Below are 16,682 nucleotides of genomic sequence, written 5' to 3' on the forward strand. Positions count from 1 at the left end.
GGCGCCATGTCTGGGCGGGAGGTGGAGGCAGCGTCGAAAACCAAAGTGAACAGTAGAAAAAAAAAATGTCATATACTCACCTGTCCGCAGGGTCCCGGTGCCATGCCCGCTCCCATCTCCTCCCGGTCCCGCCGCTCTGGCTGTGTGCAGTCTCCCCGGGGCAGGACCTTGCTTGCAGGACCTGGCGCTGATCACCTGATGCAGTCACCTGACGCATCAGCTGATCGCGGTGTCGCCGGCTTTTTCGGCCGGCTATCAGCTGATCCTGCCGTCAGGGGACTTCATCAGCTGATCACCGGCAGCTGCTGCAGCGATCGGACGGGATCAGACTCCTGTCCAATCGATCGCTCCAGGAGCTGCCTGTAATCACCACAGCACATAAGTGAGTATTATTTTTTTTTTTTTTTCTACTGATGCATCAGCTGATTGTATAATCGGCTTTTATACAATCAGCTGATGTGTGATGGGATTCAGGCACTTGATCCTGACACATCATCTGATCGCTTTGCCTTCCAGCAAACCGATCAGATGATATTGGATCCTGATTGGACGGCGCGGGACCCTGACCCAGGATTACTGCGGAGGGGGGTTTATTTCAATAAAGATGGAGTCACTAATTGTGTTGTGTTTTATTTCTAATAAAAATATTTTTCTGTGTGTTGTGTTTTTTTTTTATCATTACTAGAAATTCATAGTGGCCATGTCTAATATTGGCGTGACACCATGAATTTCGGGCTTAGGGCTAGCTGATAATATACAGCTAGCCCTAACTCCATTATTACCTAGCTAGCCACCCGGCATCAGGGCAGCTAGAAGAGTTGGATACAGCGCCAGAAGATGGCGCTTCTATGAAAGCGCCATTTTCTGGGGTGGCTGCGGACTGCAATTCGCAGTGGGGGTGCCCAGAAAGCATGGGCACCCTGCACTGTGGATTCCAATCCCCAGCTGCCTAGTTGTACCCGGCTGGACTCAAAAATTAGGCGAAGCCCACGTCATTTTTTTTTTTTTAATTATTTCATGAAATAATTAAAAAAAAAGGGCTTCTCTATATTTTTGGTTCCCAGCCGGGTACAAATAGGCAGCTGGGGGTTGGGGGCAGCCCGTATCTGCCTGCTGTACCCGGCTAGCATACAAAAATATGGCGAAGCCCATGTCATTTTTTTTTCTTTTTGGGCAAAAAACTGCATACAGTCCTGGATGGAGGCTGCTGAGCCTTGTAGTTCTGCAGCTGCTGCCTGCTCTCCTGCATACACTAGTGAATGGAGGATGCTGAGACTTGTAGTTCTGCAGCTGCTGTCTGCTCTCCTGCATACACTAGTGAATGGAGGATGCTGAGACTTGTAGTTCTGCAGCTGCTGCCTGCTCTCCTGCATACACTAGTGAATGGAGGATGCTGAGACTTGTAGTTCTGCAGCTGCTGTCTGCTCTCCTGCATACACTAGTGAATGGAGGATGCTGAGCCTTGTAGTTCTGCAGCTGCTGCCTGCTCTCCTGCATACACTAGTGAATGGAGGATGCTGAGACTTGTAGTTCTGCAGCTGCTGTCTGCTCTCCTGCATACACTAGTGAATGGAGGATGCTGAGACTTGTAGTTCTACAGTTGCTGTCTGCTCTCCTGCATACACTAGTGAATGGAGGATGCTGAGACTTGTAGTTCTGCAGCTTCTGTCTGCTCTCCTGCATACACTAGTGAATGGAGGATGCTGAGACTTGTAGTTCTGCAGCTGCTGTCTGCTCTCCTGCATACAATGAACATTTTGAAGAAGGAAATGACATCAGACCTTTTTTTTTTTTTTTTTCATCAACAATCTTTAATGGCATTGTGCACTGATTAAAAACGCAGTGAGCAAAAACGCAGCAAAAAACGCACCAAATCGCGGCAAAAACGCATGCGTTTTTGCCGCGTTTTTTTAGCCGCGGGTGCGTTTTTTAGACAAACGCACATAAAAACGCAGCGTGAAAAAAACGCCTAGTGCGCACATAGCCTTATAAGATTATTATGTTTGGGTTATGTAAATTAAACAGGACGGAGGATAGATTGTTGTGGATATTTGTGGCTTGTGTGAAGGAAGTGCTCTGGAATTGTAGAAATCTGTATGTGTATAAGGAGGAGGTGATTGAGGTGACTGATTGCGTCAGTATGATCTTAGAGAAATTGCATTTCTATTATAAGTATGATTTGGAGAGAGGACTGGATGCAGAGGGGATGTGGAAGTTTTTGAAGTGGAAACAGATATTTGTGTGATTTGTGTATTTGGATTTCATGGTTATAAGTTTGTAACAGTTATGGTTTTTCTTTTGTGATGACACTGAATTAAAGGAAAACCTTATATGATGATTAAGACATGACCATATGCTGTCTTCCTATGGGAGCACAGGGCTATGGTGGACACTCTATCTTAACCTGAAAGGTTTTATAAAAAAAAAAATAAAAAAAAAAAAAAAAAAATTATATATCTAGTGTGCGGCTCTGCAGGTGGAGGTAGGTGCAGGGTATTATATATCTAGTGTGCGGCTCTGCAGGTGGAGGTAGGTGCAGGGTATTATATATCTAGTGTGCGGCTCTGCAGGTGGAGGTAGGTGCAGGGTATTATATATCTAGTGTGCGGCTCTGCAGGTGGAGGTAGGTGCAGGGTATTATATATCTAGTGTGCGGCTCTGCAGGTGGAGGTAGGTGCAGGGTATTATATATGAAAACCATAGAACAGTGCAACTGGATCTTAACAACAATAAGGGGCAAAGACTTCTGAAGGCAATTTATAAACAGAGGGGGGGAGAAGTCAATCATGTTGCCAGGGTACATACATGCTTCATAATCATGAATAAATAGTCAAATGCACTAGTGTGCAAGTAAAAATTCATTTAATGAACAAGCAATACTACAGTACAAGGTAAATATATAATAAATAGGTTTACAAAGACACAAAGGGTGAAAGAAACCCCGCATGTGGATGCATGCAAATCAGAGCAAAACAAGTCAGTTAAAGCTCACTGGAGTGGTCAGTGCTGACATGGAGTAGACAACATAGTGCAATCTGAGGAAAGTACCAGCTGGACAAAAAGGTGTACCAGCTACACATAGCAAATAGTCAATCACAGTAAAAGACCAACAGCCAGTGCCGAGCTTACCAAGGTAATGGGAGAAAAAGCATGCAGGCACACACAGGGGAGGGGTCCCGACACGTGTTTCGTTAGTGACTGCTTCAGGGGACTGTGGACAACAGGATAGAAAATACGTCTAATATACCTGCCAGACTCATATGTGATTGCCGACACCTGTCGCAGTTCAGTGGGGCGGAGAGGCGCCGCGCCAGCGTGGGCGGCTACTCGAGCGTCATCTGGGTGAGGAGAAATCCCTTATTGACGTCAAGAGAACCCAGAGGACGCCGGGAAGAGAGCCGCACCTACTGCGCATGCGCGATCTCGCAACCAGGAAGTGCGATCGCGGGAACCATATTAAGTGCTGGCAAGAGTAAGGGCAAGTGTATACAGATGGGAATCCCAGAAAAAAACATCGCATATAATCGTAGCTGAGGATTATAATTAGAATATGCCACACTAAACCTGCAAGACAATGCAAGTCAGTATCAACAAAGGCAACCCAATCATATTTAGGATGCTTGGTGTATATACCACATGTATCAGTAACAGTATACAATAGCTACACATGCATATATTTTATCTGGAACATCCCAACAAGGTACATAATGAGAACATCTGCATAGATTAAAATGTAGGACACAAAGATGGATGGAATAATAGTCCAGTAGTTTTTTTATATATAGGACAGTCCATTTGCTGTAGTCCAAATAGGTGTTCAGTGTTCTGGTTACTGTCACTTCAGGGAAATATCATGGAAAACATCCGGCAGGTATATTAGAGACACAAAAGGGTAACCTGTGAAAAAGGTAAAAGACACAAAAGGTGAAATTAAAAATTAGAGCATAAAAATATTAAAAAACCGAAGACTCAGAAGAGCATAAACAACACATGGGATTTGCAACCAACTATTACCAGAAATTATCACAAACCGCAAAGGAGAGACATGCTGGTCTATAAATATGACGCAAAAGTTTGTCTTTCGTTAAGTCCATTGGGTACCACCGACTCAAGCAGAAAGATCCACCGGCACTCAGCCCTTGCCAGCATCTTATGTATATCACCGCCCCTCAATCCGAGGTGCACCTGATCGATCCCCCTCACCTTAAAACCTGACGGGTCCGACCGATGGTGCAGCCGAAAGTGGCGGGGGATAGTTTTAAGAGTGTCGGCATCCTCAAGTTTAACTTGTTTAGCGGCAATTATATCCCTTACATGTTCCCTGGTCCGGACTCTGAGTTCCCGGCTAGTAAGCCCGACATATATCAAGTTGCATTCACATGTGGCATAATAAATTATGCCAGTGCTGTTGCACGAGATATAATGTCGGATGTCAAATGTCCTGGAACCACTAGAGGACATGAAGGATGTTGCCCGAATAATATTCCCGTGGCGGCATGCAATGCATGTTCCACAGGGGAACGAGCCAACTAAGGGCCGCCCTGTAGGAAAAGGTAATTTGTTGTGCCTTACGTAGTGGCTGTGGACCAGCATATCGCGTAAACTACGGCCACGACGAGCCGTCATAAGAGGGCGTTCGGGCAGAGCGTTTCTCAGGGCTGGCTCTGTTTATAAAACAGGCCAGTGTTTAGAAAAAATTCCTCTGATGTGTTCCCACTGCCGGTTAAATGATGACACGAAACGGATCTGGGGTTCAGTAGAGCGTGTCGTATTGGGATTGAATCTCAAAAGGAGCTGGTCTCGTGGGGCAGACCGTGCATGTTTGTAAGCCTTTTTAATAGATCTTGTGCTATACCCCCTCGCCCTAAACCTGTCACGCATCTCATTGGCACGCTCCTCAAATACCCCCGTGTCAGAACAAATCCGTTTAAGACGGATGAATTGTCCTGTCGGGATGGCATTGATAGTGGACTTAGGATGACCGGAGGATGCGTGAAGGGCATTAACAGAGGAGGGCTTGCGATAAATGTCGGTAGACAACAAGCGCTGGTCCGCAATGGATATATTAATATCCAAAAAGTCCACCTTAACAGGGTCAGCATGGAAAGTGAGGTAGATGTTAAAAGAGTTGGAGTTCAAGTGACGCACAAAGTCCTCAAGCTCCGAGGTGGTTCCCCCCCCAGATGACAAAAATGTCATCAATGTAGCGGAGCCAGCACTGCACATGGGAGCTAGCCCGCACGCCACCGCCGAAAACCTCCCTCTCCCAGTAGCCCAGGAAGAGGTTTGCGTACGATGGCGTATTATATATCTAGTGTGCGGCTCTGCAGGTGGAGGTAGGTGCAGGGTATTATATATCTAGTGTGCGGCTCTGCAGGTGGAGGTAGGTGCAGGGTATTATATATCTAGTGTGCGGCTCTGCAGGTGGAGGTAGGTGCAGGGTATTATATATCTGGTGTGCGGCTCTGCAGGTGGAGGTAGGTGCAGGGTATTATATATCTAGTGTGCGGCTCTGCAGGTGGAGGTAGGTGCAGGGTATTATATATCTAGTGTGCGGCTCTGCAGGTGGAGGTAGGTGCAGGGTATTATATATCTAGTGTGCGGCTCTGCAGGTGGAGGTAGGTGCAGGGTATTATATATCTAGTGTGCGGCTCTGCAGGTGGAGGTAGGTGCAGGGTATTATATATCTAGTGTGCGGCTCTGCAGGTGGAGGTAGGTGCAGGTTATTATATATCTAGTGTGCGGCTCTGCAGGAGGAGGTAGGTGCAGGGTATTATATATCTAGTGTGCGGCTCTGCAGGTGGAGGTAGGTGCAGGGTCTGTTTTTTTGGGGTCATCATTATCATTAACCCCTTCATGTCTCAGCTATTTTCACCTTTAACCAGTTCAGGACCAGTTTCCCGCTATTCCTGACTGGCTCATTTACATTCAGTTTAACCACTTAAGGACGGAGCCAGTTTTGTACTTCATGACTCGGCCATTTTCTACAATTCTGACCTGTGTCACTTTGACAGGTTTCGAGAGGTAACGCCAAAAAGTGGACCCCACGGTTTGTTCCCCGCTTTCTTATGAGCGTGGTGATTTCCGACATGTGGTCAGAAACCTCTGTTTGGACAAATGGGAGGAGCCGGAACAGAAGGAGCAATATTTGAATTTTGTTAAGGAAATTTGGCTGAAATATATTGCGGGCACCATGTAGCATTTGTAGGGCTCCTAAGGTACCTAAACAGCAGAACCCCCCACAAGTGACCCCAGTTTGGAATCTCGACCCCTCAAGAAATTTCTCTAGATGTTTGGTGAGCACCTGGAACCCCCGGAGGCTTCACAGAATTTTATAACATTGAGCCGTGAAAATAAAAAAAAAAATATATAATTTTACCACAAAATTGTTACTCTAACCAGATAGCTTTTATTCACAAGGGTAACAGAAAAAAATACACCATAAAATGTTTTGTGCAGATTCTCCTGAGTACACAGATACCTCATATGTGGTGGAAATCAACTGTTTGGTCGCATGGCTGCTCGCGGAAGGGAAGGAGCGCCATTTGACTGTAAAATTAGCAGGAATCATTAGCAAATGCCATGTCATGTTTAGAGAGCCCCTAAGATGCCTAAACAGTGAACCTCCCCCACAAGTGATCCCATCTTGGAAACTAGACCCTCATGAATTTTATCCAGGGATACATTGATCATTTTGAACCCACGGGTACTTAACAAAATTTGATTACCTTAGGTCATCATATTGAAAACGTTCATTTTTTTTTTAACAAAAATGTTGCTTTAGCACCAAATTTCTCACTTTTTCAAGAGGAAACACCAAAAAGTGCACACAACAGTTGAGGGAGGGCTCAGAACGGAAGGAACACCATGTGAATTTTGGAAAAGTTGAAATAAATGGCGGGCACCATGTTGCATTTGCAAGGCTCCTAAGGTACCTATACAGCAGAAACCCCCCACAAGGGACCCCATTTTGGACACTAGACCACTCAAAAAGTTTATTCAGGGTTACACTGAGCATTTTGACTCCACAGGTAGTTCACAAAAATGTTGCTGTAGTGACAAATTTCTCACTTTTAGGCTGTGTGCCCACAATCCGGCGACACTGTATCTAGGACGCAGTGTCAGCCCTTCTGCGCAGATGCCAGTGTTGTCCACATGAGAATGCAGCTGCCCGTGCCCACAATCCAGGTTCAGGCCACTGCGGACTTTATTCTCCCTGCGAAGAACACTCTCATCTCCACAGCATAAACTGACATCCTGCGTCTCAGGAAGCCGCGCCGCTGATTAGTTTATGCTGCAGAAAAAAGCAGCACAGTGGGCAGGAGATTTCTAAACATCCCGCTACTGAGCTTGTACTGCACAACATCGCAGTCAAAACACTCTGCGTCCAAACCGCTGCAAATCCTTGTCGTGGGCACATAACCTAATAAGCTAGGATGGATGGATGGATAGATGGCTAGATAAATAGATGTCAAACACATATATGATGTCCTACCCCCCTCCCCCCCCCCGCATATTCTAAGCTGGCACCCTTTAGTAACTTTCATGGCGCACTAAATTGTGTTTAACCTTGTATTTAGCCCCCCCCCCCCCCCCAAAAAAAAAAAAAATAATTAAAAAAAAAAAAAATCAGCTAGGGTAAAGCAGACGGCTGCAGACCACAGCTGGCAGCTTCACCTTGGCTGGTATTCCAAAATGAAGGTCTCCCCATGCTGTTTTTTTTAAATGTATACATAATTAAAAAAAAAGTGGGGTCCCCCTGTGAAGGGGTCCCTCTCCCATATCACACAATTAACAGCGGGAGATGAGTGAACAATCCAAAGCATATTTATTCCATGCAATATAGAATGACCATCAAATAATCCACCACACGGAGCGTAAAACTAGTCCAGAAATGGCATAAATGTCCCGGAGTTCAGTCACACTCCTCCAGCAGTCCTTCTCCTGGGAAATCGAGGTTTCTCACAGTGTCTTTGGGGTGCTGGCCACAGCCTCAGCGTCTCCCTCAGAGGTTCAATCTTGTTTCTTCTCTCTTGTAAGGGGTACTTCTCACATAGCGAGATCGCTGCTGAGTCACAGGTTTTGTGACGTACCAGTGACCTCATCAGCGATCTTGCTGTGTGTGACACTAAGCAACGACCTGGCCCCTGCTGTGAAATCGCTGATCGTTACACACTGTTCTGGTTCATTTTTTTGCTTGTTGGTCTCCCACTGTGCAGCACACATCGGCGTGTTTGACGGCGGGAGACCAACGAGCACCGACTCTGTGTAAGCAGCGTATGCTGGTAACCAGGGTAAATATCGGGTAACTAAGCAAAGCGCTTTGCTTGGTTACCCGATACTTACCCTGGTTACCAGCGTACACCACTTAGCGCTGGCTCCTTGTACATGTAGCCAGGGTAAATATCGGGTAATTAGGCAAAGTGCTTTGCTTAGTAACCCGATGTGTACCCTAGCCACGTATACAGGGAGCCAGCACTAAGCGGTGTACACTGGTACCCAGGGTAAATATCGGGTAACCAAGCTAAGCACTTCGCTTAGTTACCCGATAGTTATTCTGGTTACCAGTGTACACCACTTAGCGCTGGCTCCCTGCACACGTAGCCAGGGTAAATTTCGGGTAACTAAGCAAAGCGCTTTGCCTAGTAACCCGATGTGTACCCTGGCTATGTGTGCAGGGAGCCAGCACTAAGCGGTGTACGCTGGTAACCAGGGTAAATATCGGGTAACCAAGCAATGCACTTTGCTTAGTTACCCGATATTTACCCTGGTTACCAAGCGCAGAGTCGCTGGTGGCTGGTCGCTGGTGAGATATGCCTGATTGACAGCGCACCAGTGACCATGTAGCGACGCACCAACGATCCCTGCCAGGTCGTATCGCTGGTGGGATCGTTGGTGCGTCGTTTAGTGACACGGTACCCTAAGTCTCACCCAGAATCACTAATCTCTCAGATAAACAGAGAGTTTTGGTGGATTCCAGGCCCCCTCCCCCAGACCTAGGCACAGAAGCACTTCAAGGGGATATAACCTGACTTAACATGACAAACAATATATCGAATAGACAGACCACCACGCCCAAAACATGAACCCACACAAAATAGTACATAACCCACAATATCACACCAAGACACCCCAAATTTGATTTCCAGCCAAGGTAAAATGGACAGCTGTGGTCTGGTATTCTCAGGGTGGAAAGAACCATGGTTATTTGGCCCATCCCGGCCTAAAAATAGCAGGCTGCAGCCACCCAGAAGTGGCGCATCCATTAAACGCGCAAATCCTGGCACTTCGCCCCGGCTCTTATATTGCCCTGGTGCGATGGCAAATGGGGAAATAAAAAAAAAGACAAAAAAAATTATTTAAAAAAAACACTCCCCAACACATTCCCTCTTTCACTAATTTATTAAAAAGAAAAAAAAAACGGTCTGCCGTAATCCAATTTGGAGGTCATACAACGACTTTGGACCTTCTAGAATATGGGTGGCACACTCAGAGAACATATCTCCCATTTTCTGGAAGTGCAAACCCTTCATGTGAGGAGTGTGGGTGCAGTGATACTGCACTCACACTCCCCGGGTCCACAGCACGGCAGTGTGAGGTGCAGTAAGCTCAGTGTCACTACTAGCAGGGTGCCATCTGAGAGCCACTCTGCACATGTGGCCAGGATCTTCTGAGAAGGAAGAGGAGGGATTGTGGGGGATCGTCTCTGCAGAAGGTAACGCAAGACCGGGGATTCACGGGTGACCTGGCTGGACCTGGGGAGAACTTTGATGTCACATCTGACATGTCAGATACGACAGAACTCAGAGGATGAGGATGAGTGCATCCTGTGCTCTGGCCATTTTAGATGATCAGGTGGGGCATGGGACTGGGGGCCCTTTGGACCGGGGTAGGTGACTTATCTCCCGTCTGATATGATTGATCATGCCAGGTGGGAGATAAATCATTTTTTTCCGGCCCGAATCATGATCTCCAGGGTCTGAGCTACCCTTGGTAGCTGAAACCACAGAAATTTTCCGATACTGGGGGGCGGTGTACACTTTATTTCTTTATTGTTTGCCGGCAGCAGCGGTAGGGGATTAACACTATGACCACTAAAACATAATTTTACTACCCGCGGTCATTAAGGGGTTAAAGTCTACAAGCTCCGAAACCAGTTAATATCTAAACTTTAGTATTTGCATAATTTTTCTAGTCTCGGAGTGAAATATAATGTGGGCACATTTTGTAATTTGGATGATTTTCACTCTTTTGCTGCCTTCATACAAGAAATGGGTGATAAATTGTGCGCGTCAGCGAGTGCACAGATCCGTACGCCATGTGTGGCCCCTCTTCTTCCGTTAGAAACAAGAATACATCGAATCCTAATTCCATTGCCCTGTTCTTACCCGAAAAACTGGGAAATTATTTATTTTTGCACTTTTGTATTTTCCTACTCTTATTCCGGGAGCAATTACTCTTTTTCATTTTTCCGTTCACATTGTTGTATGAAGGATTGTTTTTTTATAACGATAATGTGCTACTTTTACAGTTGTACTATTTACATAGCACATTTCATGTTGAATATTTTTTAGTACCCAAGTGATATCTTCCTCCCTTATGTCCATTAATTTTACATATCGGCTCATCTCCTTCCCATTCAGGTCTTTATAATATCGGATCCTCTAAGTGATTTTATTCTGTTTAAGAAAATTTCCTATCCAAGATGGATATGGACAGGGACAAGATGGTGGAGAGGATATTACACCTCACCCTAGAGATCCTCTTCCGGCTTACTGGAGAGGTGAGAGATTCTGATGACGTCACATTACACCATTCTTATCTATGGGAATAACAGATGGACAGAACTGGAGAGGTGAGGACTCTGGAAATGTCTGGAGTGAGATTTATTACTGTTTCTCTCCATAACCAGGATTACACAGTAGTGAAGAAGACCTCTAGTGAGCACTGTCAGGCCCCTGTGTCTGAGGGATGGGGAAGACCCCTGAGCCCAATCACGGGGCCTCCACCTCACCCCCCGATACATGAGGACATCAATGACCAGAAGATCCTAGAACTCACCTACAAGATGATTGAGCTGCTGACTGGAGAGGTGACACTGCTGGGAATGCTGGGACATTATACAGTAACGCTATGAAGGGATCGGGGGTGACGGTATCATTGTATGTGTCAGGTTCCTATAAGGTGTCAGGACGTCACCGTCTATTTCTCCATGGAGGAATGGGAGTATTTAGAAGGACACAAAGATCTGTACAAGGACGTCATGATGGAGGTTCCCCAGCCCCTCACATCACCAGGTAATAGGACTAAATACACACGGCCTATAATTATCTGTATGTAAGGAATGAATGCAGTCCCTGTATGTGTCTCCTCCAGTTCTATCCAGTAAGAGGACAACACCAGAGAGATGTCCCCGTCCTCTTCTCCCACAGGACTGTAAACAAGAAGATCCCGATGTTCCTCAGGATCATCAGGTAGATGGAGAGAAGGTGCCATGAAATCTCCCTATGATGTGTAGACGGCTGTGAAGGTCTTGTGCTCAGTCTTGTTTTATCCTCCGGTATTATATGTGTTATACTTGTGTAATGGGGGCGGTGGAGATGGCAGGATTAGGAGATAAGAGCTTTGATGATTCCTTTTAGTCCTCGTTCACACTACTGTATTTTCAGAGCTGTCCATAAAATAACACAACGTCTCGCCCTCAGACCATTGTTATTGGATGTGGCGGTGCAGATGGGGATTTTCTTTCTCACTGACAGAATCTGCGTGAGAATAATCCCAGCATCCTCTAGTGCCTTCCGTAAATCGGAGGAGACTCGTCCATTCAGGTCTGTGTCTGCACAAACCATCAGATTCCCACCAGCTCCACCATACAGCAGACATTGTGTTACGGGTACATTGCAGTTCTGTAATGGAGGAAGCTGTAAATGGTCTTGTAAATTATTAATAGCGGCTGTAAATACCGGATTGTATATGGACGACAAATAAGAAAAGACTTGTCCTAGTTTTCTGGATGAAGCTGTGATGATTCTTTATCCGGCCGTGTGATCCTGGCATTAGAGGCCGTTACATCCCGGGAAGAGAGGATTTATCTACAAAGTGTAAAATCTTTCCCTTCTCTGAATATTTCTGCCTCCGGTCACATCCCGTCTGCCGGTATAACGGGTTCCATACCACAAAACTTACATCCAACTCATCAATTCTGTTGGGTTTTTTCTAAGTCACTTTTTTTTATCTTCTCGTCTTAATTAATGTTTTTTGTTCCAGATTCTTCAGAATGGAGCAAGTGGATGATGAATTTTGCGCACAATAGAAACGCTTTGTATTTTTCCCTTTTAACCTGTGTTTGTAACTTTTTAGTACAAAATGTCTCGTGTTCCTAAATGGCGGCAAGATTGCACCAAAATATTTGCTATGCATAAAATATCTCGGGTGTGGACTGGAGAACATTTCTGATAAAATTTCATCATTTTTTAGGTTGAAGGTAAACATACCTTTCCTTAAAAAACTATTCACTCCCGGTGAACTTTTCCATGTTTGTTTACATTACAGCCACAAACAAGTGGATTTTATTGGGGTTTTATGTGATAACAACACAAAGTTGCAAATATTTGTGAGTATAAAGGAAATTATACATGAATTTCTAAACATTTTAAGAAATATAAAAATTGTGATGTGCATTAGTATTCAGCCCCTTGAGTGAATACTTTGCAGAACAAACCTTTCTCTAGAATTACTGCTACCAATCTCTTTGCACATCTAGAGGTGACATTTTTTGCCCTTTCTACTTTATAAAACAGCTTTGTCTCAGGCCCCCTTCACACGTCCGTGAAAATCACGCACGTGTTTCACGGACATGTTTCACGGACGTGTCAAAGGTGCGTTTTTCCCTCCATGAGCCGTGTTTATGGCACTACGTGTGTTCTCCGTGTGTTATCCATGATAACACACGGAGAACGAGAACTTTCAACTCACCTGTCCCTGGCGTAGCTGTACGTGGTGCTGAACTTCAGTCTCCGGTCCTGCCGACTCCCCGCTGCTGCTGCTTCTGGCCAGAGTGAAGTGAATATTAAATGTGCATAATGAGCGGCGGTCGGCAGCAAGTGACAGCAGAGACAGGAGGGCTGGAGAAGGTGAGTAAAGATTTGTTAATTTTTGTCTCTGACACGTGAGTTTTCTCCGGCACGTTTTCACACGGGACCGCATCCACACTACATCCGTGTGGTCCGTATGCGGGCCGTATGACACCCGTGATGCCGGAGAAAACGTGGACATATCTACGTGTGGAACACACGGACACGCGTATGCTCCACACGTTCCATGGCAAAACACGCACGTGTGCGCAGACCCATTGACTTTAATGGGTCTACGTGTGCCCGTGTCTCCGGTACGTGCAGTACTTTTTCAGTTGTGCTATGTGTGACAACTCCGCATCTGGCCTCTTGTGTGAGGAGAGAACTGTTCTTAATTAGGTCAGATGTATTGTGCCTTCGATTGGCAAATTAAGAGAAGTTAGCCATTGTTTCACGTCAGACTGACCAGAGCCCTATTGTCTGTTAAATGTTGATTGCCTCAGCCTCTTTGACTACATCAACTAGAGGAATATTATGCAGTCAGATTGAACTGAACCAGTGAGAGAACAGCCATTTCCTACCAATCCTGTAATACACAAAAACCTGAAATGAGAACTGAGGGATATCAAAAAGGCTTTGCTCCTGTTACCACATTCATTTTGCAAGACTTCAGCATAGGAGCCACGGTTTCACCTGGAGGGTCACAGATTTGCTTCCCTGCTTAATGCTGAGCCCACATATTTGCTTGGCGAACCCAGGTGAGGACAATTTAGTTGCCTGGATACACTTCTTGCTGTGCTCAGTCAGGTTTATAGCTTGCTGCTATCTCCTCTCAGTGGGTGCTCATCAAAAGCGAAGTGCCGCTGATTGGAATAGTTGGCCCTGAAGCCCCAAAGCCACAAATATTCTAAACCCTTGTGAGCCAATTGATGGGTGAGACTCTGTCGTTTGTACCATCTTGTGATCTTGCTGGAAATGTACGATACGTGTTTGCCTGTTGGTGAACTAATAATGTCTCACCAAGGTGTGGTTCCCTCACCCTGTTTTGTCTGAGTAATGTTCTGCCCACAAGGAAGGAGTGCGGGCATTCGGTGTGATGAGCCCTGGTCCGAGCAGTCTTTCTGAAAACAGCCAGGCCAGCAGACGACCGTACCCATTGACCCTCATGTCACCACTTTATACTCCTGCTATTTTTGGATGATGGATTGAAAAGTGCTTAGTGGGATGTTCAGAGCTTTGGCTATTTTTTTTTATAACTGAACCCTGCTTTACTCTTCTCCACAACTTTATCCCTGACCTGTCTGGTGGGTTTCTTGGCTTTCAAGATGCTGTTTGATCCCTAATGTTCTTAAACAAAACTCATGAAATCTTCACAAAACAGCTGTAGTTATACTGAGAATAAATTATACAGGGGACTCAATTTACTAATTATGTGACTTCTGGAAGCAATTGGTCACTCAGGGGCATCATACTACAAGGGGCTTAATACAAATGCACATCACAATATTCAGATTTATATTTTTAAATATTTAGAAAACCATCTATCATTTCCTTTACACTTCACAAATACTTGTTACTTAATGCTGGTACATCGCATAAAATCCTAATAAAATAAATTTACGTTTTGTGGGAGTAACGTGAAAATAAGTGGAAACGTTCCGGGGGTGTGAATACGTTTTCAAGGGGCAAAATTCCTTCATGACTCTAAAAATATCAGACTAGTTCCCTGGATCAATGTCCCATCACAATATCTAGTACTGATAACCTGCCATAATATACTTTGTACGGAAGGCATCCAAGCCCACCTTGAATTTTTGTAGTCTATCAAGAATTATCACATCATGTGTCAGAGAGTTCCATATTCTCACTGCTTTTACAGTAGAGAATCCCCATCTGTGATTATGACTGAACTTCCTTGTCATCATTGCAGGCCTCAGTTGAAAGCTCATTAGAAATATCTCAGCAATGCCCCTGATATACTTGTACATAAAATCACCTCCTGGCCTTTGTGTTTCCAAAATGAATAACCCCAGGCTTGCTAACCTGTCCTCCTAGTGCAGACCTTCCATTCCTGTAATGGTCGCTCTTCTCTGCACCCGCTCTAGTTCAGTTATGTCCTCCTCATTCACTGGAGCCCGAAATTGTGCAGAATATTGTAAGTGTGGCCGCACTAGTGACTTGTATAGAGGCAAAACTGTTCTTGTACGGAGAATCTGTGCCTCGTTCACTGCATCCTATTATTTTATCTACCTTGGCAGCAGCTTCCTGGCACTGGTTGGTTTTGTCGTCCTCCCGCACACCCACATCTTCTTCTGTGTCACTGTTCTACAGTAACTATTTAAAAAAATTGTCGTTTAAAAATCAGCCAACAAAATCTGGAAATCTAAACTCCTGCAAACATACAAAGAACAAAAACCAACAGATTAATATTATAAAATAGTAACGTGCCATACATGTGGAAGAAAAGCTGCTTCGTAATATTATTGGATCGAGGTTCTTCATTTCGGTTACTGCAGCCCCAAAACCATGAATTGTCTTCTTCTTCATGTCATACATGTTAGCGTTATTTCTGCAGCCAGTGATCGGATATAAAGTCTCCAGTAATTATATTACTATACAGGATTCTTTATGATTTCACATCATCACCTTCTCCCCATTCAGGTCCCTACAATATCAAATCCTCTCAGTGGAGATCCTCTATATAAGAGAATTCTCCTGATTGCCCCATCAAGGATGGATATGGACAGGGACAAGATGGCGGAGAGGATATTGCACCTCACCCTAGAGATCCTCTTCCGGCTTACTGGAGAGGTGAGAGATTCTGATGACGTCACATTACATCATTCTTATCTATGGGAATAACAGATGGACAGAACTGGAGAGGTGAGGACTCTGGAAATGTCTGGAGTGAGATTTATTACTGTGTCTCTCCATAACCAGGATTACACAGTAGTGAAGAAGACCTCTAGTGAGTGCTGTCAGGCCCCTGTAGCTGAGGGATGGGGAAGACCCCTGAGCCCAATCACGGGGCCTCCACCTCACCCACCGATTCATGAGGACATCAATGACCAGAAGATCCTAGAACCTACCTACAAGATGATTGAGCTGCTGACTGGAGAGGTGACACTGCTGGGAATGCTGGGACATTAGACAGTAACACTATGAAGGGATCGGGGGTGACGGTATCATTGTATGTGTCAGGTTCCTATAAGGTGTCAGGACGTCACCGTCTATTTCTCCATGGAGGAGTGGGAGTATTTAGAAGGACACAAAGATCTGTACAAGGACGTCATGATGGAGGATCCCCAGCCCCTCACATCACCAGGTAATAGACAGGACTAAATACACACGGCCTATAATTATCTGTATGTAAGGAATGAATTCAGTCCATGTATGTGTCTCATCCAGTTCTATCCAGTAAGAGGACAACACCAGAGAGATGTCCCCGTCCTCTTCTCCCACAGGACTGTAAACAGGAAGATCCCGATGTTCCTCAGGATGTGTTTCCTCCAGCTCTATCCAGTAAGAGATATCTACTCATGTACTTTCTGCACTAATTTTGTGTTTACATTTTTAGACTTTCTGCTGTGGGTTTTTTCAGCTGTATTT

At 45.2% G+C, this 16,682-nt stretch overlaps 2 protein-coding genes across 2 annotated transcripts in view; both read left to right on the forward strand.

The window, feature by feature from the left end:
- The window catches only part of LOC142259249 (uncharacterized), a 216,046-nt gene that overhangs the window by 187,178 nt on the left and 12,186 nt on the right, over positions 1-16,682 (forward strand).
- Positions 10,649-16,223, forward strand: LOC142259231 (uncharacterized). The gene is made up of 6 exons (XM_075331720.1): positions 10,649-10,783; positions 10,913-11,092; positions 11,174-11,297; positions 11,377-11,474; positions 15,735-15,884; positions 16,014-16,223. Exons 1-6 carry the CDS (start codon positions 10,706-10,708, stop codon positions 16,221-16,223), a joined length of 840 nt encoding a protein of 279 aa, XP_075187835.1. The 5' UTR covers positions 10,649-10,705.

This window comes from Anomaloglossus baeobatrachus (genome assembly GCF_048569485.1).
Source record: "Anomaloglossus baeobatrachus isolate aAnoBae1 chromosome 5 unlocalized genomic scaffold, aAnoBae1.hap1 SUPER_5_unloc_4, whole genome shotgun sequence".
Taxonomy (NCBI): domain Eukaryota; kingdom Metazoa; phylum Chordata; class Amphibia; order Anura; family Aromobatidae; genus Anomaloglossus; species Anomaloglossus baeobatrachus.

Bases quoted from the DNA above. Each gene is read 5' to 3' on its own strand.
- LOC142259231 (XM_075331720.1), top strand. From the start codon at position 10,706: ATGGATATGGACAGGGACAAGATGGTGGAGAGGATATTACACCTCACC. The intron at 10,784-10,912 runs GTGAGAGATTCT...CTCCATAACCAG, and splicing joins TCTTCCGGCTTACTGGAGAG to GATTACACAGTAGTGAAGAA. The intron at 11,093-11,173 runs GTGACACTGCTG...TGTATGTGTCAG, and splicing joins TTGAGCTGCTGACTGGAGAG to GTTCCTATAAGGTGTCAGGA.